Below are 27,268 nucleotides of genomic sequence, written 5' to 3'. Positions count from 1 at the left end.
GAGATGGGTTTCACCATGTTGGCCAGGCTGGCCACGAACTCCTGACTTCAAGTGATCTGCTCACTTCAGCCTCCTCAAGTGCTGGGATTACAGGTGTGAGCCACCACACCCAGCCTCCAGAATATGTTTCAATAAACATCTGTGTGCTTACATTTTTGCGCATGGATACTTTTATTTTTATAATTTCTCAGAAAGTTGTTTACTGAAAGTTATGTGTACTCGATTTTAATTCACACCCAGATAACTTTGTCAGCAATGTTTCTGCCAATTTCCCTGCATCTTCACCAAAATGGATGTTGTCACTATGTAATCTTAAACCAATCTGATAAAAACTAGTATTACAATAATACTTTTTAAAAAACATTCCATTAGCCCTTATAATGAAGATGAACATACTTGATATCTGTTGCCTTTTTCAAGGTCCTGTTCTGTGAGTTGCTTATTCACAGTCTGACCACTTCTCCAATAGCTCTCTTTGTACACAGGAGCACTGGCGTGTTTCCTATCACTATACAAATCCTTCTTCTAGTCGACTTGTTGTTTTAACTTTGACTGTGGTCCCTGCCGTGTGACATTTACATTTTTTATTAAGTAAAATATGTCTGTGTTTCCAATCTTGTTAAAAAGATCACTTCCACCCTAAGGTTGTATAGGCTTTTCTTTGAATGTGTCTTTGTATTGTGTTTCCATTGTTGAGACCAATGTGAGAAATTTCTGCAATGTTTTTAAAAAATAATTTTTTTTTTCAAAGGGAGGGCAAGGGCAAAGAGCAAGAAAGGAGGATGGAGATGACTGTTCCACAGTTTTAGTTAAGAAAAATCCCAGATTTCAGAAAATAAGATTTGTTAATGCTGTGAATCCTTATATGATCACAAAGCCACATTCTTAGAAAACACACAATTAAAACATGTATTTTGATGTGTCTATTCCATTAATGTGGATAATGAAATTTTACATATATGTACATCATTTTATACTTCAACATTTCAACAATTTTTATTTCCACCTTCCTTGAATAATGCTTACCTATCAACTTAAAAAGACTGTGGCAAAGAACAGGCTATTTGGGAAAGTTATTCCATCCTCCTTATATTAACCAAATACAAATACAGAAATTCTTGATTTTAAAATGTCACATATTTTAAGTCAGCTAAATTGGCAGAGATCTTAAAACAACAGTATATCCCCCAAAAAAGTTTCTGCATGATTGTTTATTTAAAATATTATGACTCTGGATGTAAATACATATGGGCTTACATAATGTATGATTATCCATATAAACGCTCAATTAAAATATTTATTCATCCTTAACACCTTTTGTTCTAATAAGCATAATAGTAAATATTTTATCTCATTGAAAGTATTTAAAGCTGTTTGAATCTTGATTTGTGAAGAAATTGCTGAAAAATAACTTAGGGTTAACTACATCAAACAATATTATTGTTTGCAATGCTGTCAGATTTCTCCATGGCAAAATAGTCACGTATGGTTATTGCACAACTTATAGGTACAGGTTATTATGTGCATATAAACTCTCTACATAATGACAGTGTTTTCACTGCAACTTGCTCAACACATTTAAAATTGTTGAAATACAATTTACAAACATACTTTTAAGATAAAAGTATCCTGAGGATATTACAAAATTCATTTTACCAGCCCTTCATTTCTTTGCTTTGACTCTTTAATTTCCAAGATAATCATTGCCCATATTTTATTACATAAAATGCTATTATATATTTCCTATTAAACAAAATATATTTAAGTTAAATAGTATATAATTGTCCCATAAACACTTAGTCCCATCTGCCTGTAGTCTCATTGGTTAAAATCAAGTATTTATCAAGTTTTCTATAATTCTGAATCAGAAAAGGTACAGCACAAAACAGAGAGAAACAGGGTTAGCACATTTAAGTTAAAAGCATTGTGCATTTTAAATATTTTGGTCATACTTTATAATAAAATATTTTGGCAAAAATAAAATATAAGGTTTAGTTTATTTTCTCTTAATGGTCGATCTGGAGAGCATTTTCCATTTCTAAACAGTATCTACTTACTTTGACTGTTTTCACATTTGTTTCTGAAAACACTGCTATAAGCTTTTCAGAATTTTGAGATTAAAAGCACCTAAAAATAAGATAAAATAAAATTTAAGTAAAATATGTTTGATGCTCCAAAAGTTGACAAATTCACAAACTTACTTTAAGTGTCTTATATGATATATGCCACCACAGAAACTTTATTGCCTGCTAAGACTTATTTGACTAAATCTAATCTTTAAAACAATAATCCTGAAAGTCTCCTTGAAACTTATTTGAAAATTAGGATGCAAATTCAAAAATTTTTTAAAAATGAAAAGCACAGTTGCAAAAAAAAAAGTTATTCTGGTGGCAGTAGTTGTTATGGCACAAAAAACACATGAAAAACCAGTTTTCGCTAATATATACAACTAAGTTCAAATAAGATATGTAAGATACACACACACAGTATACATACATATAACTTGGGCTTCAGAGGGGAAACTGATGAAAACCTTACATAATGAGCCATCTGGCTCATTTATCACTGACATCTCAATGACAATTTTAATGAAGATGTTATTTTTTTCATTCTTACTCAAATGTCTATCATTAATTAAGAAAAGAGTTTGAGATGTATAAGGCTAATAAAGGAAGTGAGAGTGTGATGAATTAAGGGATAAGTATTACGTACAATTGCCTTTTCAAAACAGGTATTTTTACTGTGGAAGAAATTCATGCAGAGATGCCTGTGGAAGAGCATCAATAAGAAAACAAAACACCTTCAACACTATGACATACTGATTATAATATACTATGATATGTATTATTACAGCATTACTTACACATTCTACTTTAGGCAATGTAATCTACTTCTGAATGACCTTGTTAATTTTTAAGGCATCAGTGCATCAAGGGCAAAGCTCCATAAAATAAATATAAAAACAAGAAAGCATTAGCTAATTTGTGGCATAGAGAATGATCACTGTATATTACATCTGCTGGCCACTTCCATGTAGGTAATAAATTGTACATCTTATTGTAAAAATGTTATAGCATAAACTTCACATCATTTTTCAACACTTCATTTAAAGGGCTAAACTGATCTGGCAGTATTCTCATTTTCATTGTTCCATCAGCTCCACAGGAGAAAATGTGATTTGCGGGCCCTGTCTCAATTTGCATCACTCCAGTTCCAATATTCCTAAAAATGGACTGCCGAGCATGTTCACTGACAAAAGTATGGAGAAGACCAAAGGTAGAGAGACTCCAAATCTGAAAGATATTAAGAACAAAAGGAAAATCAGGGTTGATAATGACCTTAAGAAACCAAATGAGTCCAGGTGCAGTGGCTCATGCCTGTAATCCCAGCACTTTGGGAGGCCGAGACGGGCAGACCACCTACGGTCAGGAGTTGGAGACCAGCCTGACCAACATGGAGAAACCCCATCTCTACTAGAAATACAAAATTAGCCAGGTGTGGTGGCGCACGCCTGTAATCCCAGCTACTCAGGAGGCTGAGGCAGGAGAATGGCTTGGACCCGGGAGGTGGAATTCGTAGTGACCCAAGATCGCACCACTGCACTCTAGCCTGGGCAACAAGAGTGAAACTCCATCTCAAAAGGAAAAAAAAAAAAAAAAGAAAAGAAACCAAATGAAAATTTTAGGCCTGCATCCCTGTGCAGTAAGGAATTTCCAAAACAAAAATAGAGAAAAATCTGTGTAGGCCTAGGATCATAACACCTTGATTCTGTATGGGGTGTTGTAATTTACCAATCGTTTTAACACAAAATACTTAAAAATTCATCCAGCAAGAGAGACAATGTAGGTAACAAGGAGGTTAAATATACAATGCTACAGAAACTTGTAAACTATAGTGATTAAAATCAAGGTTTCCTATCTCTTAGCAGAGCTTTTGCTGTATAGTTGTACATTAAGGTAATCTCTTCTTTATATTATTGAATGTTCACCAGGGATGAGAAGAGCTGGGAAGAGGTAAGTACTTGACATGTAGAGGCCCTCTGACCAGGCAAAGCTATATTTTAACTATAAGACAAAGTCAATTATTACAATTTCAGGATACTTAATTTACTAAGATTTTGTATTTCCAGCCCTTATCAAAATAAATGTGTCTGTTTGTAAAGCAAATTATAAGCATCTTTACTTATGTGAAGAACTTAAATGCTTTCAGGACATCTATATTAGGTTTAGCGAAACCAACTTATTTTCTGGTTTTATTGGAGATCATTTTTTTAAATGTTTATTTACTCTAAGAAATTCATAAATTCATACTACCCCACCCATGAATTTGTTAAATTAGGGCTTCCGAATACATTGTATATTTTCAAGTCTTTTTTTTTTTTTTAACCTTGATTAAACAATAAACCACAGGATCAAAGTACAAACTAAAGAACCAATCTAGGCTGGGCGTGGTGGCTCATGCCTGTAATCCCAGCACTTTGGGAGGCAGAGGCAGGCGGATCATGAGGTCAGGAGATCGAGACCATCCTGGCCAACATGGTGAAACCCCATCTCTACTAAAATGCAAAAAATTAGCAGGGCGTAGTGGCGCACACCTGTAGTCCCAGCTACTCAGGAAGCAGAGGCAGGGAAATCGCTTGAACCCGGGAGGCAGAGGTTGCAGTGAGCAGAGATTGTACCACTGTGCTCCAGCCTGGCGACAGAGCAAGACTCTGTCTCAAAAAAAAAAAAGAACCAACCTAACTATGGCATATTCTAAACTAGACAGTTCAAATAAGAAAGCAGTTTCAAACTAAAGGAAAATAATTCTGTTGGTATATATTTGATTTTAAGAAAAAGCCTTTTAAAACTTCCATAATTCTAGTCTTTTCCTGGATGAGAATTATGAAAATAATTTGCTGGCTCTAAAAACCCATCTGATTCTACTAAGTAAGTGCTTAAATTAATAAACTCCTCTATTCTAGGGTTGCTGATCATTAAAATAACATAGGGATTAGTCTAAACTGACTTACCAATTACCAAACAGGGCCAAAGGACCCTCCATTAAAATTACTAGGTATGTGTTATTAAAATGCAGACCTCTGAGTCTTGGACTTACTTATCAACTGAGTATTTCTGGGATGAGACCCAGCAATTTACATATTTAATAAGCTGTTTAACATTTGTAACAAGCTGCTCAACATTTTAAACAACCTGTCTTTAAGTTTTCAACACAATGGACTCTGAAAAAGACTGTTAAAGGCAAGGTTTATCCACCATTCTTGAATTAGGCACTGAGTGACTGGATAATAATATATATGAAAAAACGGGGAACAATGCAGGATAAAAGAAAATTATCAATACACTTCTCAGCCCCTGGAAATCAAGTACATTTATGTAACTCTGAACATGGAGTCAAGACAAACTCTAATATCTGAATTATGTTTATATCCATGGAAAATCTGGTGTTTTAGTATGAGTTAAACATATTTTAAAACAACTGAAAAATATAAAATTTTCAAGTTAAATAGTATTACATTCACTGAAAGATTAAATAGCAATTACCATTGCTGACTGCAAAGGAGTTAATATAACTATTATTTAAATAGACTGATGTCATCGACATGATTAAAGAGCTAAGGTTTCTGAAGATTTCTTTTCATTTTGTAGATGTGGCATCAACTGTGTTTACCTTTATATTGCCTTCGGCAGATCCTGTAACAAAGTACTCTTCAGTTGGATCAACAGCAATGGCTTTAACAGGAGAATCATGGCTCTGGAAAAGCTGCCTCTGTTGTCGTTGACAAAGGTCAAATGCATATGTAAAACCTTTTCTGCCACCTGATATTAGTAGCTGATGTTTTGGAGCATATGCTAAAACTGTGGCTCCATTGTCATGGCAGGTAAAAGCTGAAAGTAAATTAAAAAAAAAAAAAAGCACTTAACAATAAAAGACATAGACTTCTGGCTTTTGGCTAAGGTGAAATAACAGACCAGATTTGCTCTCCTGCTTGAAACAATTAAAAAATCAAATGAAATATAAAAACCAATATTTTGAGACACTGGACGTAAGTTAATGAAGCATGATCTCTGAGAGATGGGAAAGAAACTGGGTTGGTCATAAAACTGCCCTAGCTTACTGCCTAGAGTTTTCTGACCATGGCACTAGGAGAGGAACCCTGGCTGAACTGGTTCCATACCAGCCTCAGTGGAATACTCAGAAGCATTTGACACAGTAATGGAGAAAAATCAGCCCTAGACCAAATGTTGTTCTGGTCCTGTTTAACCAAGGTCTCCCAGATTCAACTGTTTCCAAGTAAGTTAGACCTCTCCCAGAGCAAAGCTCAAGAACATTTACAGAATACAAAAATAATAGGCACTTAATGAGGTAAAATTCACAATGCTTGGCATCTAATGATAAATTAACAGGAATGTAATAAAGCAGGAAAATATAACCCATAAGGAGAAGAAAAATCCATCAATTGAAACTAATCCAGAAATGACAGAGATGACAGACTTAGTAGGTAAGGAAATTAAAAGTCCTGTATAATTATAAGTTAAGTAGAGGCATGAGAGGCCTAAATCAAAATTTAACAGATTAAAAACAGCAAGGCTCAAGATAAAAAAGGAACTGGATGGAATTAACAGCAGATTAAGCCTCGTAAAAGAAAAGATTCATGAATTTGAAGACACATCAGTATCAGAAATATAAAAATATGATACTATTTTTCTTTAAAAAAGAATCCAGCCTAACAAATTTTAGAGAAAAAATCTGCATATAGCTTAAGGAGAATATTGCATAATGAAGAGTGAGGATTCTGGAGTTAGACCGCCTAGGTTTCAATCCTGGTTTCTGTGTGGGTTTAAATGTGTGCTTTTGCTGAATTACTTAAGTCTCAGTTTCATCGTTTGTAAAAGAGATTATCACCTACCTAATAGGGTTGCCTGATGATTAAATTAGTTAATATATGCAGATCATGTAGAGCCCATGGCATAAACTAAGCACTTGGTTATTATTGTAAGACTTGAAATAAAATTCATTATAGAGAAGGAACTTTGACCAGTACTTTGAGATATAACTTCCCAGAAGAAAATGCACACGTTTTAAGTATATACCTTGATGAGCACTGACAAATGAATACATCTGTGTAACCATCACTAAGATCAAGGTACAGAATATTTTCATCATCCCAGAAGGTAACTTCATGCCCTTTCATGGTCGATTCTCCTCCCCAACAAAAGCAATCACTATTCTGACTTCTATTCAATTCATTCCTTACAGAAGTTTTATTATTTTGCATATTGCATGCAGGTTTATGGTCCATTTTGAGTTAATTTTTATGAAAGGTGAGGTCTGTATCTGGGTTCAATTTTTTATATGTTGACACTCAATTGTTCCGGCATTATTTGTTGAAAAGACTATCGTTTCTCCACTGAATTGCCTCTGTGACATATTAAAGATAAGTCTACTATATATGTGAGTCTATCAGTGGGCTCTCCGTTCTGTTCCATGATCTATGTGTGTATTCTTAAGCTAATACCACAATGTCTTGATTACTGTAGCTTATAAGTGTTGAAATCAGATAGTATAGTGTGAGTCCCACAAGTGTGTTTTTCTCCAGTATTTGGTTGGCTATTCCTTTGCCTTCCCATATAAACTTCAGAATCAGTTTGTTGGTATCTACAAAGTAGCATGCTGGAATTTTAATTAGGATTGTGTTGAACCTATGAAATCAAGACGAACTGACATCTTAAGAATATTGAGTCTTCTAATCTGTGAATGTGGAGTATAACTCATTTATTTAGATCTTCTTTGATTTATTCAATAGATATATTGGAACATTTTTTAAAGATTTGAGATAATTTGAAAAAAACTTGCAGACAACCCACATAGCCAAGAAATACCAAAAAAATTAAGAAAAAGTATGCTATGAATGCATAAAATATATGTAGATGCTAGTCTATTTTATCATTTACTACCATAAAATATACATAAATCTTTATAAAAAGTTAAATTTATTGAAATGTACGCACACAAATATAGATTGTAAGTGGTGCCACTGACAGTCAAGAAATGTAAACAAAAATAAAGACAGTATGAAATCATAAGTGCATAAAATTAATTATAGTACATACTGTATCACTGTTATAATTTAGTAACCACCTCCTTTTGCTATTGCAGTTAGCTGCTAAGTGTTTCAAGTATACACTTAAAATGCTGTGTGATGCTAATCATTTCCACGTGGGCAGGTCCTCTCTCCAGTAAACTGTGCATTGCGGTGAAAAGTGATCTCCTGTGGTACTTGTGAATTCTTCATTGTATTTAGTGCAATAGTGTAAACCTTGAATGACACCATGGGAACCATACAACATGCCACTAGTAATGCTGGAAGTGTTCCCAAAAAGCAGAGAAAAGTCAAGACATTACAAGAAAAAAGTTGAATTGCTTGATATGCACCACAAATTGAGGTCTGCAGCTGTAGTTGCCTGCCATTTCAGATGGATAATTCACCTTGTAAACAGATGACATAAACTTTACAGTATCAATCAATACAGTACACTACTATATGTACTCTTATGATTTTCATAACACTTTCTTTTCTCTAGCTTCCTATATAATACATATACAAAACATGTGTTAATTGACTATATTATTAATAAGGTATCCAGTAAACACTAGGCTATTAGTAGTTAAATTCTGGGGGGAATAAAAAATTATATGAGAATTTTCAACTGTGCAGGGGTCAGCATCCCAATCCCTATGTTGTTCAAGGGACAACTGTATACTGGCCTTGTATCCTGGGACCTTGCTATACTTATGAGTTTCTTTTGTAGATTCTTTGGGATATTTTATAGAAAATTATGTCTTCTGTGAATAAAGACAGTTTTATTTCTTCCCTTCCACTTATATACATTTTATTTCCTATTATTGTGTTACTGCATTAGCTAGGACTTCCAGTGCAATGCTGAATAGGAGTGGTGAGAGGGGACATAATATTGAGTTTACATCATGTTTACAATAACTTGTGGCTATCAGATTCAAAGTAAAGACAAATGATTTTTATATTATCTATGTCCCAATGCCCCCCATCAAGGTATAGTGAAGAGTTAATTATGTATATTGCAACTTTTTGCTTTCAAATCCTGCCATCATGGGCAAAATAAATCTCATGGGTTAATAAATATATGTGTCATTAGTAACAAATCCATTTATAAATAATATTTAGCTTATGAATTTCCTGACTTTCAAAAGTTATAAAATGCTTTGAAAACTTACCATGGACTAAACTATTGGCAGGTGCTACAAGAGTATCCCACAAACATACGTTTCTGGAAAAAAAAAAAGATTACTTCTGAGTGACACAAAAAGTTAACAGAATAAAAAATATGTCATATATAACTGTGTGACTAAACCTTGCTATCACAGAAGGTTCTTAAATTTATAAAAGCAACAAATACAAGTAACCAACAAATTTATATGACATTAATTTTTATATAAAAAAAGGGAGCAGTAGTGGAATCTTGGCTCACTGCAGCCTTGATCTTATGGGCTCAAGCAATCCTCCCACCTCAGTGTCCTGAGTAACTGGGACTACAGATGTGTGCCACCATGTCTGGCTAATTTTTAAAATTTTTTGTAGAGATGGGGTCTCCCTATATTGCCCAGGCTGGTCTCAAACTCCTGGGCTGAAGTAATCCCCCTGCCTCAGCCTGCCAAGGCGCTGGGATTACAGGCATGAGCCACCATGCTCTGGCCACATTTGAGATGGAGTTTTGCACTCTTGTCGCCCAGGCTAGAGTGCAACGACGTGGTCTTGGCTCACTGCAACCTGCGCCTCCCAGGTTCAAGCTATTCTCCTGCCCCAGCCCCCTGAGTAGCTGGGATTACAGGCACTCGCCACTACGCCTGGTTAATTTTTTGTATTTTTAGTAGAGATGTGGTTTAACCATGTTGGCCAGTATGGTCTCAAATTGCTGGCCTCAAGTGATCCGCCCACCTCGGCCTCCCAAAGTGCTGGGCTTACAAGCATGAGCCACCGTGCCCGACCCACAATTCTTACAGAAAATGTAAAACTACTATTATAGCTTAAAAATTTGAGTAACTTTAGATTAACAAGCATTTACAAATAATAATGTATGAAGGCTGAACATGGAAACTTCTTTTTGTAATCACTGATTCTCTAACAGTTGGACTGACATACATAATAGGAGAGATGCTGAATTTTCTTGAGCACAAAGAAAATTTATTTCTACTGTGTGTGGGGACCAACATACATTAAGAAATATCTACGGAAGACGAGCTGAAGAATCTATAGTCTTAAAATCCTGTTTCTAGCGCAAAGTGAGGCCTTATGGATAAATATAAAAGCTAAGCAAACTCAGTGGGCCTTGATCTCAGAACTCAGTTATATGACAGAAATCAAAAGAGGCAGACAGACATTAGAGCAGGAGATGACACTTTCTTACAACCACAGCTTTTGGGGGTGGGGCTGGAATAACATGGCCAGTAAATAATAGTTTTTAGAATAAAAATACTGTATCTAAAGCCGTAAGTAAACTTTTGTGAAACACAAGGACAGAAACAATAAAACAAAGTTCAGCTATACTTTCTCATACTTCAATTTTAGCTATCATCTCTTACCTATTGTCAGTTGAAAGACCAGCTGTAGCTATCAGAGAGGAGGAACTAACGAAGACAAAATCATTGGCTGTTTTGTTATGACACTGCCAAGTCTGGAATGGTTACAAACAATACATGTTACTGCTCTCACTAAAAATGTCATAACCAGGCAAATGTATTATTCAAAAAGTGATCATGTAGTTTCTGGCTTTCTTAAATCCTCTGTATCATTTTTTTTCCTTTGAACTTTAGAAAAATTGTAAAAGTAATACAGAGAACTTTCATATACCTTTTCCCCAGATGCAGCAACTTTTTAACATTTTGGCACATTGGTTTTGCTTCTACTTCTCTTTCATATTTGTAGACACCCACACATACACACACTTTTCCTGAACTATTTAAGTAGGCTGCACATATCATGACCTGTTATGAATCTCTTTGCTTTTGTTCAACCAAAAGTTCAAAGGAAAACATAAGGAGGTTAAACTTAAAGATTTTCCCCTAGCATAGTGAAAATTTTTGTTTTAGAATATAGAAACTAGAATTTTAGATGACACTAGACTTAATTATCTTTCTTAAATAACTGACATGTATTTTTCAAAAATATTTAAGCTTTTAAAAATTCAAGTACATGAAAAAAATTACTAATAGTTATCAAAATTAGAAAACATATACCATTTTTCAGTATTCTACCGAACACTTAATTATGAGGTTTCATCACTTATAAAAGCTTCAAAATTATGTTTTAGATATTTCTCTTTAATAAAAAATGAATTTTTTTAAGTATCCCAAAATCACCACACCAAAGATTATTCCTTTGAGCCACCTGCCCATTTCCCCTGGAACACTACTGGAGCTGTGCTAGATTATGTATCCTTAAAACAGACAAAATCCTCTTAATCTCCAAAAGCCACTCATTCACAATTTAAACCAATTTATTTTTTTAAAAGTTAAAAAAAAAAAAAAAACAGTCCCTTAGAGAACATAAACTTATACATCTAAATCTTTAGGCTTAATAAAAATATGAGAAACAGTATTAATATTCTTTCAAGGTACCCTAATCAATCCTCCCATGCTTGCTTGCGTTTACTAAGATCAGTACTGTATTCTAGCAATTAACCTTGGGTAAATTACCAGAATCTTAACCGATATTCTTCATTTGATCCTAGCCAAAAAGCCAAGAAGCGATTAATCTATATTCTTAACTTTTTTCTGATAGGAATTGCTTAGTCCTAATAAAGGGCTTCACTGAAGAATATAAAATACAAATTCAGTATTCTATGAAGCCATAGAAAGTTCATAAAAGCCTGCATAGTCCTGAATACAGATATATCAATATGCTGTTAAAAAAAGAGATGAACTGGAAAATAACAACAGCACCAGCTATAGGATGTCCTTTTCACTTTGTTTGTTCATAAGAGATAATCGCAGAAAAATAACCAGACGCATTGGTCTGGTAATCATTCTATTTAGGCATAATATAATAACCAGCTTAGTGAGCTTAGAAAAGGGTTGTAGTAATCCACAGGATATATAGGTATCTGGGAGCATCGTGTTGCTTCTATACATGTCAACTTTCCAAATTACCAGAGACTAAGGAATTTTATGCTTCACAGAGTAATTTTCACATAACACAAGGACAGAATCTTACAGTAAAGTGAGAACACAGGACTACATTTTATTTATTAGTTCTATAATTCTTGTCTCAAATACATATTCTTGGCTTATTTAAAATGAAAATTCAAATTCTATTTAAAGGTAGAAATTCTTGGCTTACCAGGTATGGCTTAGGCATGCTTCCAGTAACTGGACAACATTTCCAGTTTGTTTGATACAGACTTAAATATCCATCAGCATCAACTATCCCAAACTTAGAGAAAGAAAATATTTAAAAGTATTTAATATAAATATAAAAATATATTTATCCTTACCCTCAGTGTGATACTCATATTTTGACTCTTAAACACTAGATTGTATGTCATCTGATTTTTCACTTCACCTACACATGGATCTATTTCAGAAAACCATTCAGCTACTACTTTAAAAATCCCAGGGTGGACATAAAGAGAACAAACATCAGTCTATATATTCTCTATAAATATTACAAAAATAGGATACTGGATTAATAGATTATGCTAAATGACAGAACTTTATCATATATAAGAAAGAAAACTGTTCATTTCCAAAAAGACAAAATAAGGACTTTCAGAAACAAACAATAAGGAAAACACATGAACAAGAGTACAAAGTAAAATAATGTAAGGATTACCAAAGTAAAATAATTCCTCTATGGGAGCTCAGGGAAACTCTGATTGGTAAGATGTCAAAATAATCCAGTAAGGGAGGTATGTGATACAGATCTTGAAGGATAAGACAGCAAAAATTCTTCCCTTTGATTATAAAAAGAATGCAGCTTATTGTTATTATTATTATTCTTATTTTTTTGAGATGGAGTCTCTGTTGCCCAGGCTGGAGGGCAGTGGCGCGATCTTGGCTCACTGCAACCTCCGCTTCCTAGGTTCACGCCATTCTCCTGCCTCAGCCTCCTGAGTGACTGGGACTACAGCTGCCCGCCACCACACCCGGCTAATTTTTTATATTTTCAGTAGAGACGGGGTTTCACTGTGTTAGCCAGGATGGTCTCGATCTCCTGACCTTGTGATCTGCCTGCCTCGGCCTCCCAAAGTGCTGGGATTACAGGAGTGAGCCACCGTGCCCGGTCATAATGCAGCTTATTATAAAGTATATAAAATAAAACAAATGTCTGTTTTGGACTCCTACCCTCCTCTGCCTCTAGACCTAACATCTGTCAACAATTTTATGTGTTTCCTTTCAGATTTGTTTCTATGAATATTCAAAAATTCACAATATAGCATTAAAAAAATGGGATCATAATAATGCCATTACACAATTACATTTTTGATTTATTGTAACTGTCTTTCCCATGTAAATACACATACATTTAGCTCATTCTTGTGCTGTGTGTAGTATTACACTGTATAGTGGTTTTATAATTTAAAACATATCATTTTCAATTTTCTGTAATATAAAAAGGGCTGCTTTGAACATTCCTATATATACACATACTTTTGCATAATTATGTAGGATAGACATCTAGAAATGGGAAAGTTTTGTTAAAGAGCATCACTTAAAATTAACAGACTATGCCAAAATTAAATCCTATGTGGTAATATAAATTGATAGTCATTTTTCTTACACTTTAGTTAACATCGGGTATTATTAAAATCTAAAATACTTGTTAATTTTATGCAGACAAAAATAAGTCTCATTTTATTTGCATTTCTTCAATTATTAGTGAGGGTTGAGGGCTACTGGCCAGGCATAGTTTCTTGGTAAACTGTTAATATCTTTTATCTATTTCTCTATTATTTGTCTTATAAAAAATTTGACTGATAGGATGAATATTATGAATATTTAACCTATTGTTTTTATATTTGTTAATAATATTTTCCCAGGTCTATTCCTTTTTCTAGTTTATCTTACATTTTCTGGAGTAGATCTAGGTATGTTCTTCAGAAAGGGTATACACATAGAATGTGTTAAGTCTCTGTATACCTAAAAATATGTTTATTTTGCCAGCAAATTTGAACAATAATTTGGATGGACATCGACAGTTCCCATTCCTTGTCCATCGGAATTCTGTGAATACTGTTCTCCTATCTATTTGTAATAGGCCAATGACATTTAGTGGCAGGGTAGGATGTGGGTTGTAAGTAACCATTTTCATTCTCACTCCTTTTTAGAACCTTATAGGATTCTCTCTTTAACTCTAAAAACCAAAAGATATACAAACAGGATGTGTGCAGGTATGTGTTGTTTCTCAATACTTGGTAGGCCGTTCCTCTTATAATATTCTATTCTTTGCTTTGGGGAAATATCTATTATTCCTTTGACTACTGTTTTTCCTTCATTTTTTCTTCTGAAATATTTCCTAAATTATTATCATCATGGGATAATTTCTTAATTTGTGCTTCCCAGCAAGAAACCCGATTTTTAACTATTTCTATTCTGCCGTTCAGCTTTTCTAGTAAGTAGTTCCCCCACTGACCACATTTTGGGGAATCATATTTTTAATTTCCAATAACTCTTTTCTGTTCTCCTACTGTCCTTGTTTAATGCTAGTCTGTTCCTGTTTTATAAATGTAATATATTCTTGAATCTCTGAGGAATTAGTCCTCATAGGTTATTTATTATTTATTCTGCTTAATACCCCTTTCCAGACACTTAGTTTTTCTGAAATATTCACTGGCTTTTGGCACTGTATTTCTATTCATAATTGAATATCAAATTCATCAGAATTATTGTGATATAGTGTGGGTCATCTCTTCCATTTACCTTAAGAGGCTTCCCTACTAGAAGAGATAGCATGCTTAGGGGCTGTGCTATTAGACTTCATCAAGGCTAAGGTGAATGAATAGTAAGTTGGCTGCCTGTCAAAGATACCTGGGCAGGCAAAGACAAGCAGTTTTTTGTGCCTTAAAATGGCCTACGCAGAAGGCTGTAGTGAGTGTTAAAGCTGAAAAATAAAGTCACATTATAGAAGGTCTTAAATACTTGTTAAAGAATTTGACATGAGGAGCCTTAAAGGGTTCTTGAAAAAAATAATAACATGATTTTATCTATATTGTAATCATGTAACTATGTTTTTTGTTATATAATATGTTGGCAAGATGCATTAGAGAGATAAGGGTTCGGGTATAGAGATTAGTTAGGAGCAATATAAAACTGACAACCAAAGTGGAAATGCATGACCACAAAAAGCATACTGATAGAGAATACAACTGAAAATACAGTAGAATTGTAAAGGCTTCTGTACTAAGTTCCCTTAATTTCCCATTAAGAAGCTAAGAATGTTGCTAACTGGTATTAAGGAACAAGCTCTCAAAATTTTGTTTCACAACTACATAAAACTATATTGACTTTTGTGAAATGAAAATACAGGCATGTGACAAACATGGTAGACAAAAAAGGCTGCAGCACACAATGATAAAAGGAACGTGTGAGAATTTTAAGGTTGGGAGGCTGAGGGGAAAGAAAAGGCAAGGTAAACCATCAGTTAGAGTCTGTGAGAGTAATTTTTGGTGAAGCATGGCCCTGAAAACAAAATGAAGATTGATTTACCCTTTAATCATTTTGTAAAGGGCTAATAAGATATTAGGAGCAAAAAGAGGCAGTTTGGGCTGGCTGTGGGTGGCACTGCCTCTGAATTAGCCCTGCTTCACAAGGAGTACTGTTCAATAAAAGATTGCTGTCTAACATCAAAAGCGGGGGCAGTTTGAACAAAGTAGGATTATGAGAAGTGAAGACAGTAAACGATGCTCTAGAGCAGGGCTGGCAAACTTTTTCTTAGGTGGCCATATAATATTTTATTTTGCCAGCTATAAGGTCTTTGTCCTCCTGAACTATGTATGCTGTTGTAGTAGGAAGTAGCCAAAGAAAAATAATGAATGGGGGTAACTGTGGTCCAATAAAACTTTATTTATAAAACAGGCGGCTAGGATGTAGTTTGCTGATGTTCTGTTCTGGAGCAGTACCCCTTCCTCTTAAAAAACTTTAATATTTGTACAATCACAACAATATCAGGTTAAAATGTGGATAGTAATTCAGTACATCTGGAGAAGGAATAATAATATGCATTTATAATAAGCTCTAGATGTTACTTGCTGCTGGATCACACGTTGAGTAGGTTCCAAGGGATAAAGAGAGTAGGAGCATTTAATAATAAAAAGTGTGTAATATAAGGTGAATTGATAATCGTTTGGTCATTAAGAATCACTTAAATGAGTTTTAATGGACACCTATATAACATACTTCCATGAAGAACAAGTGAAGTGTTCTTTCAGAAGAATTTTAAAAAATCCATATAGATGAATACTTTACTACTACCCACTGAGCTGTTCTTTTCAGAAACCCAAACTAGTGATATTTATAAACCTCCAACACAATAAATTATTTTTACCATTTACATTTTTATATAATACCTTATTTCCCTGATAGTTAAATCTCATTCTTGTAACTCTTGAATTGCCACCAGATCGAAAACAGGTTATTTGTTGAGAATGGCCCCATTCAAACATTCTTACACTTCCATCTTGAGCTCCTGTCAGATCTGCATTACAAGAAGGCAAAAATTGCATATTTATTTCAAGAATCTTTGGGAAAAGTTATTTCCTAATCCAATGTGAAAATCTTTATGAAAGAAACATCTAGGAAATAAATCAGTCAATTTATACAAATTTACCTTTGTATGAAATTTCAGTTGAATACTCATCATAAAAATAGTTACACAATACATTTTCATTTGACTAAGAACACATCCTCAAATACAATAGGAACATTTAGATCACAGCTCTATAAATTTTATTTCCCTTTAAAGTTATCTCAGTGATGTCTTAATAGCCTTTTATTTTTTATAATAAATTATGTATTACTCATTATAACAAATTCTTAGGTAGAACCAATCCTTATCATACTATTAATGTTTAAATGTGTATACATTTTTCTTTGAAAAAAAATCAGATTAAAGAAGGTTTTAAATGCCATGCTAAAGAAAAAAATCAGTTCTAAGTTATCCTGATTGGCCTAATATATCAAATATGTATTATGTTTATTTTTTAATTTTGTAGTTAATTTTTGTTTTTTTTTAGAGACAGGGTCTTGCAATGTTGCCCAGGCTGGTCTTTAACTCCTGGCCTCAAGTGACCCTTCCACTTCAGCCTCTAAGAGGCTGGGATTTATAGGAATGTGTCACTGCACCTGACTTCTTGTTTCACTGATAAATATGAATAAGCTAATGACTATTAATTCTTCACTTTGCCATTTATTATTTGTGTTATACCACGATATTTACTTAATCTCTCTGAGACTATTCCTTCCTGTAAAAAGGGACTAATGATATATAAGTCACTGGACAGTTGTGAGTAGTAAATGAGATCACTCAGAAATATGCCTATCATATAACACTCAATTTATAGAGTATAATTATCAGTATTAATGTGGTATGGAGGTAGTAAAAAATTACATTTATATAAAACATCTAGCACTTGCTAGCCACATATCAGTCAAGTTTCCCTCATTCCTTATCAAATATTTAAAATAAATGAACTTCGATGGGTTTGAAATGTTTTATCATTGGGCAGTGGATAGAGTTTTTTGAGACTAGGTATTTGACTGGCTCTACTCCCTTTCCCCCAATGCGCTTGCATAGCTTAATCAGAAAAATAAATTGGGGTAGCTGTACTAAAAAAAAAAATCACTGAACTTTTCTATTATTATTTTATGATGTTAAAAATTAAGAGCTGGGTTTGGTGGCACACACCTATAGTCCTACTCAGGTGACTGAGGCAGAAGAATCACTTGAGCCCAGGAGTTCAAAGCTGTAGTGTTCCTTGATTGTGCTGTAAGTAGCCATAAAACTCCTGCCTGGGCAACACAATGAGACCCAGTCTCTTTTAAAAAATAAAATAAAGAAATTAATTGGGAGGCTATTAGGCTAAGACAGCTCCAGGGCCTTGTGTGCCTATATGAGCAAATCAAAACTCAATTCAATGTAAACAGTAGAATGAAGCTTAAGCTTAACCAATCAAAAACCACCAACTAACTTCTAACTAGACTCTTATCAATTAGAAACTCCCAACTAACTTCTAACTAAGGACTTTCCACTGTAACCAATCAAATATTGTCTTTGTTTTGCTTCCTTGAACACTTTATAAAAGTTTTCCCCTCATGCCACCTCGGTGAAGCCTTGATCGCTTCTGGTCTGGTGTTGCCCAATTCATGAATTTGAGCTAAATGCTCAAATAAACTCATTAAAATTTTAATGTGCCTATGTTTTAAGAGTTCTCAGCAGAGGAACAGGAAGGAGATCCCCTGATGATGACCTCCAGGAGCAACAAGTAACCAGGGCACAGGTACCTCCCAGTAGGCCCCTTGTGCTTACTGTTTCTCATTGTGCATTTGAAGGTTACCACTTGAGCTGAAACCTGCAACTTTTACCCTTTAAGCATTTTCCATCCAGATCGGCTCTGGAAGTCAGACTGAACCTGACTGGATTGGGTCCAGTAAGAGGCCTCAGGTAGATAAGATTTTAGGACAAGAAATCATGGGTTCTTCTGAATTTAAGGAATTCAAGAACTCCTCCAACTGGAACTCTAGCTAATTTTATGTATAAACATTATGGACCCAGACCCTGTGCTTTCCTAGAGAAATGAGTATATTTACCAAAGACAATTTAGAATTATGGTGGCCACAACAGGGAAGTTTTTAACTTACACAAAATTGTCCATCTACAGGAAGCACTAAATAAAAGGGAATCTCTAATGCTTCACAAACAGTGGGAGGCATTTTTTGATTGGTATGCGGAGGCTACTAGAAGACTAAATGAACTGCAAATTGTCTCTCTAAAAGAGTATTCACAAAAGACAAATGAGAAATCTTAAAAGTCTTCTTCCACAAATACTAGTAAAGTTTTAGCAATCTGGGTGGGTAATCTTGTCCCATTTTCAGGAACACAATTTGGATCCAGATATCCTTTTTATTTATTATTTATTTATTTATCTATCTATCTATTTTTGAGACAGAGTCTCGTTCTGCTGCCCAAGCTGAAGTGCAATGGTACAATCTTGGCTCACTACAACCTCCGCCTCCTGGGTTAAAGGGATTCTCCTGCCTCAGCTTCCTGAGTAGATGCGACTACAGGTGCATGCCACCATGCCTAGCTAATTTTTTGTATTTTTAGTACAGATGGGGTTTTACCATGTTAGCCAGGCTGGTCTCAAACTCCCAACCTTGTGATCTGCCCGCCTTGGCTTCCCAAAGTGCTGGGATTACAGGCGTGAGCCACTGTGCCCGGCCCAGATATCCTTTTTATAAACTACTGAGTTTGACATTTTATATCTGGCAGATCACTAAAATTTAGAATGAAAACTATAGAATCTGCTTCTGCCTGTATGTTTGTGTATGACTATATATATGTTAAATATATGTGATATTTTTCTATTACCAGATGGTATTGTCAAAATTTTTAATAATTATATATAATGGGTTTAAAGAAAAATAAGCACTTATATAAATTAAGTATTCCCTAAACTTTTAGAAAGACAGAAACAGACCCAAATGTTTTTCAAGCCCATCTGATGTCAGATAATCTTTGGTAAATGAAAGCTAATTTAAGTTTGTTGGTTTAATTAAAGCAGGCATATCCTTAGAGTTACCAGCACTAAATATAATGTGATATATATCTTTTATTTTACTTATGCTTACTAGTCAAATACACTCACGTTGTCTTTGTTACAAAATTTGTTAGCAAAAAATAAATAATAACGAACTTGATGGCTGGCCTTGTCTGGTGTTATGTCTACTTCAAAACAGTTTTCCAAATCCCTTTGACAACTTATACCCTTAGTATTTCATTAAGTTAAATTAAATGATGGATATTAATTGAATATCTAGATAACTTCCAAATTACATAAAATACTAAAACATTAATTGCTAAATATAAGTTTATCTACTTTTGGCTTCTTATTACAGAAGAATAAAGATATTTGGGTCTGTTAGTAAACGTGTCCTGTGACACACTGAAAAACTATACTATGAAAAAGAACATGCTTCTGTAAATTATGAAAGAGTATAGATTTGCTAGTCTATAGAATGCTGGTGTGACTGACAGTGCACAACTGCTTATTACCTAGTTTTCACTAGAAACTAACATCACTAACAGTTAAGAATTCTAATCAATATATGTAATTTAAACTACTGAAATAAATAATTTTGTATGTCAGGAAAGTAAGATGTTTTTGGAATGTGAAGCTATGTGGTGTGAAGGATGTTTTTCTTATGGGAAAAAGAATAATTTTTGTACTAAAGCAGACTGTTCCATACTAGGAAAGAGGAAGAGTACAGAACAAAATATGAATGGATACAAGAATGCTATAGAAGGTTTGTGTAAGAGGAATTTGGAAAAACAATGTTATGTATGGCCAAGCTGGCTAATATGTATTTATATATGTTATTAAAAGAATGATGAGTCTTAATATCAGAAGTACATTGGTGCAAAGTTTTACTGCAGTATTGGTTTTCTCTTGACAAGAGATTGTGAAAGGTTTTCCTTTACCTTTTAAGCAAGCTGACTACAAAATCGAGATTTTGTTTCTTTGTCTTTTTTTTTTTCCTCTTTATTGTAGAGAACGGGGTCTCCCTATATTGCCCAGGCAGGTCTCAAACTCCTGGACTCAAGCTATCCTCCCACCTCTGCCTCCCTGAGAGCTGGGATTACAGGCATGAGCCACCGCACCCAGCAGAGATTTTGTTTCATCAAGATAATTTCCTGTGCTTCATGTCTTTTTAGGTCTTTGATTACCTAAGGCTTAATGTTAATATTAACATTATTACTAAATTAGCTATATTTCAATATTAAAATAGCTAAGGTTTTTTCCTACAACATTAAAATAGCTAAGGATTTTTCTACAACAATGTAACTTTCTGTATTTGCCTGTGAAGTATTTAAATTATCACTCTGGTTAAATATTTTTCCACAGAAATCTTATGATAATCAAGTGTTTTAAACCGTTCGGTATTTTTGACAAATTTCCCAAAAATACATTAAAAATGAAGTACTTTTGACCTCACTCTAACTTTGCGAGTTTCCAAAGGGCCCTTGGAATATCTCAAAAAAATTTGTTCTCTCTCCCTCTAAAAAGAAGAATGTTATAATAATTAGGCTTTGTTAAAACTAATTAGGCTTAATTGATATGTTAAATTGCATGGGAAGCATTGTCAAATAAAGGTGATACCTTCTTATATTTGTATGGGTATATGATATTAGATAAGTATTCCAGAAATTGTGTGAAGTTTCTAAAAATCTGATATGTTCTGGTATAATGTTACAGCCATACTTTCAGTTATTCTGTTAAAATATTGTATGCCACAGAAGCAATCAAATTTACTTGTCTATTGTGCATTATGATAATGAACTGATCTTTAGCTATGGCCATGTTAAGTCTTTTGTTACTGACAGATGGCTATTGTTTCACCTGATCTTCACTGGAAGTGTTTGCAAGTAACTATAATCCTAAAATGCTCTGTCTTCAAGGAGATTCATAGAAAAGACTCTGAAAGGTACTGATTTCTGATAACGTTTAGATCCTATCATTGGACAGTGTAAGAACTTCCAGAACTCTCAGGGAGAAAACTTATAAATTCATTAAACTGCTAACCAAGATCAAGCTGAGCAAGAATTGAGTATGAGAGGCTGAATAACTTACTGAAGAAAAATTATGGTTTCTTAAGAATTGTGGTTTTGAAACATTGCTAGTTCTTTAATATTTTGCTTTCCAGATTTAAGAAAACCTTTTTTATTTTCTCTTATGTTATTCAATAGTTTATGGCAATTTGGCAAAGTATGCCTTCATGAACAAAGATAAAACAATTACTTTTTCTCCCTACCTGATCCCTCCAGAATTTGGAAGCTATTAGTGAGTATTTTTATTTTCATGGCAATCTAGTTATTTGCGTAAGTTCAATAAGAATCTGTTCTTCACAGCTTGCCAGGAGTAAAAGCAAAAAGAACCTGTCCTTCTTAGAGCAGGACGTAATTGGAAACATCAGTCATATTACTAAGGCTTTGACTCATATATCATATTGGAGACTATGCACAAAATCAGATATGACCCAGACAGTTTTAAGGAACCAAAGGCTGACAGAGCAAATAAGGCATCTTGAAAAAAAACCCCCCAAAAAAACAGAAACCTGGCCTGGTACTGTACACATATAGACCCTTACATGGTTGCCTTACAGAAGAGTAAGGACTATCACTTCTTGGCAGACAAGGGAATCCCAGGATTTTCTGAGGACCTCAAGAAAAGAGGAATTCACCCAAATCTACAGGATCGCAGGTGAAATCAGATGGCAAGTCCTTGGTTTGGCTTCCGAGCCTCGAGAGGTTTTTAAAAGTCTTATCTGAGATTCCTTATTAATGTTTCAGCAGAGCAGACTTCACTTTTACTCAGCTAGGCTTATATGGAACCTATCATGTAGTATGATTTCAACAAATACTTATTAAAAAGGGAAAACACATTAAACATTTTAGAAGGGGAAAAATGATCCCTTATATAACATATATATTTGGTCTTTGTCCCTGGATCCTGGCATACAGCTACTAAAATGCATGGAAGAGCACCTGAATTTACGCTAATGCAGTGACTTAGATGGGGTCCCACAGATAGCCTAAAGCATTGAAATTTTCAGTGCCACTCGCCAACCTCCAGAAAAGGGCGGGAAAGGGAGCTGGAGATTAAGTTCTATCAAAACACTTGAACAAGGAGATTTGATGAGTTTCTTGGCTGGTGAACACATCCACGTGCCAGGTTTGTAGTGCACCCCAACTCCAAGGGGACAGAAGCTCCTCTGCTTAGGAGTCTTACAGACCTCATTCTATGTACTTTTCATCTGTTTCTTTTATGATTATCTTTTATAATAAACTGATAAATATAAGTAAAGTGTTTCCCCTAAGTTCTGTGAATCAGTGTAACAAATTAATCCAACCCAAGGAGGGGGCGGTGGGCACTCTGATTTATAGCCAGTATGTCAGGTGTGTAGGTGACAACTGATAACCTGCGATTGGTGTCTGAAGTAAGGAGCAGTTTTGTGGGACTGAGCCCTTAACCTGTAGGATATGATTCTGACTCCAGGCAGACTGTGTCATAATTAAACCCAATTACAAGGCACCCAGCCAGTAGTTGGAGAGGTGGAGAATGGCTTGGGGTGGACAAAAGCCAACACATCTGGTATCAGAAGTGTACACAACAGTATAAAGAAACAGTGTGTTTTCTACTCAAAAAATTATAAATGTACTAGGCTAACTTCTAAAAAGTTGTTTAAGGATTTTTCAAAAGATCTATTCCAAGGAAAGAAAACAGCTATCCTGACGTATCTGAACTTCAGACTAGTATTTAAAAAAAATCCTGTCTCATAACATTTTCACAACACGAAAAGTGTTTGTTGTCAAACTAAATTATTATCTGTGGGACATAATATATTATATTATGTTTGTGACATGAAAAGATATACTGGAAAAAAAATCCAGTAATTAAATTAGCTTTTAATTTTCCAGGTGTCTTATCTGCTAGTTACAGCAGTTCTCTAAACAGAGAAAGTACTTATCTCTCAAGACAGCAGCAGCAGTAACTGATGCTGTCTAACACCTCTGACAATAGGTCCATTGAACCTTTGAAGCTTCGAGGGTGGACACTTTAAAGTTTATGGGCTTGAGGTATAGGGTACACTTGCCAGGACACATGGTATGGGATTGAGAGAAAAATGAGGTCCCTTCAGTATCTCAGAAAACTTCCAAACCAGACTGCATAGAATAGGGTAGTTTTAAGCAGTATCAAGTATTTCTTGATGTGGAGTAATATTTAAATTTTATAGATAAAACACATTTTGACTCCTTAACACTACAGGCTTCATGACTGTTTTTTAGTTCTCACTTCACATTAAACTTGTGGGTAAAAAATACACACTTCTAGTGATGAATAAATCTGACATAGTGAAAACAGACAATTTTTTATATTATTTTATACCTCTAGCATAAGTAACAGATGTTATTCCCTTCAATATACATACATGGTTCTCTTAAGCCTTTCTTTGTACAGAGTATACAACTTTGATAATAGAGTCTTTGAGCATTTATCGTAAATGAAGCAGAAAAGAATACTGATTTTGTTAACTGCATTTTATCAGAATATCTCCCAAGACAAAAGTTTCTAAAGTTTTTAATAGGCTATTAAACTGGGGGGACATGAATACTCATTAATTAACATGCACTATTCTTGTTACTATGTAGGACAACTTGACGAAGGGCATAACTTAAAAAAAAAATGTTAAAAATTGGAATACTCACACACCAGTGAGTATTGACTCCAACACACCAGAATCAATACCTCCAATAAATTCCCCATTAATTAAGTTCTTGGTTGAAGGAAGAGAAACTTTTGAGATTCCTAGGAAGATTAACTGAAAACAAATATATTCTGCCTTAGAATATAAAAACTTACTAATAACAACTTCCTATGTTTACTATTAATGTGTCTCATAAAAGACAAACTGAAAAAAAGTAATAAAATACAAACTGAGTATAACGAGGTAATAAATAATCGAGGTATGGTTGTGGCTTATGTAATAAAGGTTGGCAGTGGTTCTATTATTAAAATATTTATTCACTATAATTTAGCATGATCAAAGAAATCCAGAAATGTTCAAAGATAAAATGTGTTAACTTAGAAATACACAAATTTTGTGTATTGGTAGTCGCAAATTTCGATTGGTAGTCAAAACGCCAGAAAATGTACTTCATTAAATCAGTCTTCTCTTTTAGGGAAATATCTTTTTCTATTTTTACCTAGTTTTGAAATCAAGATTCTATTTGCTGGCAAATATTCTCTAGAAAAAAAGTCTAATAGATGCTTTCAATGAAAACAAAAAGGTTCCCATACATTTCCTATAATAAAATTACCAAAAATAGGTTTAAGAATAAGAAAGGACAATTGCTAATTATTATTCAACTTACAGTAAGGAAGAGTTGGATGAGAAGTCATTCTTCTAACATTATTAATGGCTTTCTTAATCATCTGGTAAAATAGAAAAATTATTTTACAGCCACAATAAAAAGGATTAAACATGTAAATTGTGACAGGAAATTCAAATAACATTCATGTATTTATTTTTACGTGAGTTCATAACGATCATTATGGGTGCGAAAAATACTAAACATGATAATAGAGATTTAATAGTGCAGCTCTTATATTTGTACATATATTTTGGGCATTGGGCATTACTGACTAGGATCTAAAGATAAATTCCTCTCAAGAATTTAGTCTTCCCTCCTTTCTTGTCAATTCTTTTCTGATCCCATTAAGTTTATTATTCAGTAATAATCTTGAATAGTATAAGTTTAAAAGACAGGAGCATGTGAAAATAAAAGAAGATTAAAATTAAATAGATTTAAAAACTGATAGTTTGGAACTATGTGTTTACTCATTTTAACGTTATGCTTTGAATAATTTAACTAGCCTGTCAAATAAGAGTAAAACAAATACATAAAATTAAACTAAAAATTTATATAACATTTCCTATTTACATAGCATCATAACTACAAATATATGTTATCTTAAGTTTGTAGCATCAGTCTCAGGTAGATTTTGTTATTGTTATTCTTTTGGATTTTAAATGGTTCAATTAGCCTAAAGTTGTGGAGAAGGTGCGGAGTTGGTAGGGAGGACAGAGACTAGGCCAGAGAAAAGGTGAGGGATAAAAAAACTGAAACACATATATGGATGCAGTTATACTCCAAAATAGCAGAAGCTAGTCATAATGATTGTTTTTTTTTGCTATTAATTTTTATCATTTGATAAACTGAAAGGATTAAGAAAATATTTTATCAATTCTCTAGAAAAAATAAAAACCTGCTGCATATGACTTCTGTTTAGTAAACTTCATATTTAAATCCCATGTTCTTCTTAAAGAAATTCTTGAAGGTTCCTATCTTGCTTTTGTCTTCTTTTTTAATATTCACAGGAGAACCATGAGTAAAAAAATACACAAACACAGGTTTTAAAAAGTTTCTGAAAGCGTATGTAGAATACGTAAAATCATTATTTTAGAAGACCCACATAAAAAAGAACAACCTTATTCTACTAGTGTCTTTCTGTTGAGGGTAGAGTGAGGCAATCCCAACCCTTATGTTAACAAATCACAATTATTCAAAATAAAAAGATGACCTTCTAAGATTTAGGTAGGAAGAAAACTCAATCCTTAGTGTTATGCCTAGGGTAGATTTCTGTATTACAAAGCTTTGGAGTATAAACACATTTTTCTGAACACCTACTATACGTCCAATACCATTCTAGTTAGAAATCATCAATCTGCAAGACAGGCAGAATCCAAGTTCTCAAAGAGCTTAGATTCCAGGGCATATAAAAAGGACAACTTAAGGCAGGGCACGGTGGCTCATACCTGTAATCCCAGCATTTTGGGAGAACAAGGCGGGTGCATCACTTGAGGCCAGGAGTTCAAGATCAGCCTGGCCAACATGGCAAAACCCAATCTCTACTAAAAATACAAAAATTAGCCGGGCATGGTAGTGCATGTCTGTAATCCCAGCTACTAGGGAGGGTGAGGCAGGAGAACTGCTTGAACCTAGGGGGCGGAGGTTGCAATGAGCCAAGATTGTGCCACTGCACTAGAGACTGGGCAAAAGAGCAAGACTCCATCTCAAAAAAAAAAGACAACTAAATAATGAATAATTTCAATAACTGGTAAGTGCTAGGGATGAGAAAGATGATAAAATATAAGTTGAGTGGGGGTAGAGAGTGGGTAGGGGCAAATGCCTTAATTAGGGAAGCCAGGGAAATCTGGGGGGATTTGAGTTGAGATGTGAATGGTAAAACAGAGGGATGCAGCATTTTAAGCAGAAGGGAAGGCAAGGGCTCCTGACATGACCATGAGCTTAATACATTCAAGAGACAGAAAGAAGCCAGTGTAACTACAGCAAAGAGAATCAGATGTAGAATAAAGGGAGGTGAGATGGCACGTTAAATTCTGTAGGGCCATATTAATGTTATTTAAAAGTTGTATTGGGAAATCTGAAATTTTT

At 34.2% G+C, this 27,268-nt stretch overlaps 1 protein-coding gene across 2 annotated transcripts in view; it reads right to left on the bottom strand.

Moving 5' to 3' along the window:
- Positions 1 to 1,192: 1,192 nt before the first annotated feature.
- The window catches only part of DMXL1 (Dmx-like 1), a 172,455-nt gene continuing 146,379 nt past the window's right edge, over positions 1,193 to 27,268 (bottom strand). For both annotated transcript variants that reach the window (XM_011963676.1, XM_011963677.1), the window contains 7 exons: positions 25,184 to 25,244; positions 16,602 to 16,729; positions 12,377 to 12,469; positions 10,621 to 10,712; positions 9,256 to 9,308; positions 5,671 to 5,888; positions 1,193 to 3,293 (listed from right to left, as the gene is read on the bottom strand). In XM_011963676.1, coding sequence (XP_011819066.1) covers positions 3,069 to 3,293; positions 5,671 to 5,888; positions 9,256 to 9,308; positions 10,621 to 10,712; positions 12,377 to 12,469; positions 16,602 to 16,729; positions 25,184 to 25,244 — 870 coding nt within the window. In that variant the 3' untranslated portion in view covers positions 1,193 to 3,068. The remainder of the gene's footprint in view (positions 3,294 to 5,670; positions 5,889 to 9,255; positions 9,309 to 10,620; positions 10,713 to 12,376; positions 12,470 to 16,601; positions 16,730 to 25,183; positions 25,245 to 27,268) is intronic.

This window comes from Colobus angolensis, unplaced genomic scaffold (genome assembly GCF_000951035.1).
Source record: "Colobus angolensis palliatus isolate OR3802 unplaced genomic scaffold, Cang.pa_1.0 Scaffold62, whole genome shotgun sequence".
NCBI lineage: Eukaryota > Metazoa > Chordata > Mammalia > Primates > Cercopithecidae > Colobus > Colobus angolensis.
The sequence above is the reverse complement of the archived record's forward strand: the minus strand, read 5'-3'. Positions and strand labels throughout refer to the sequence as shown.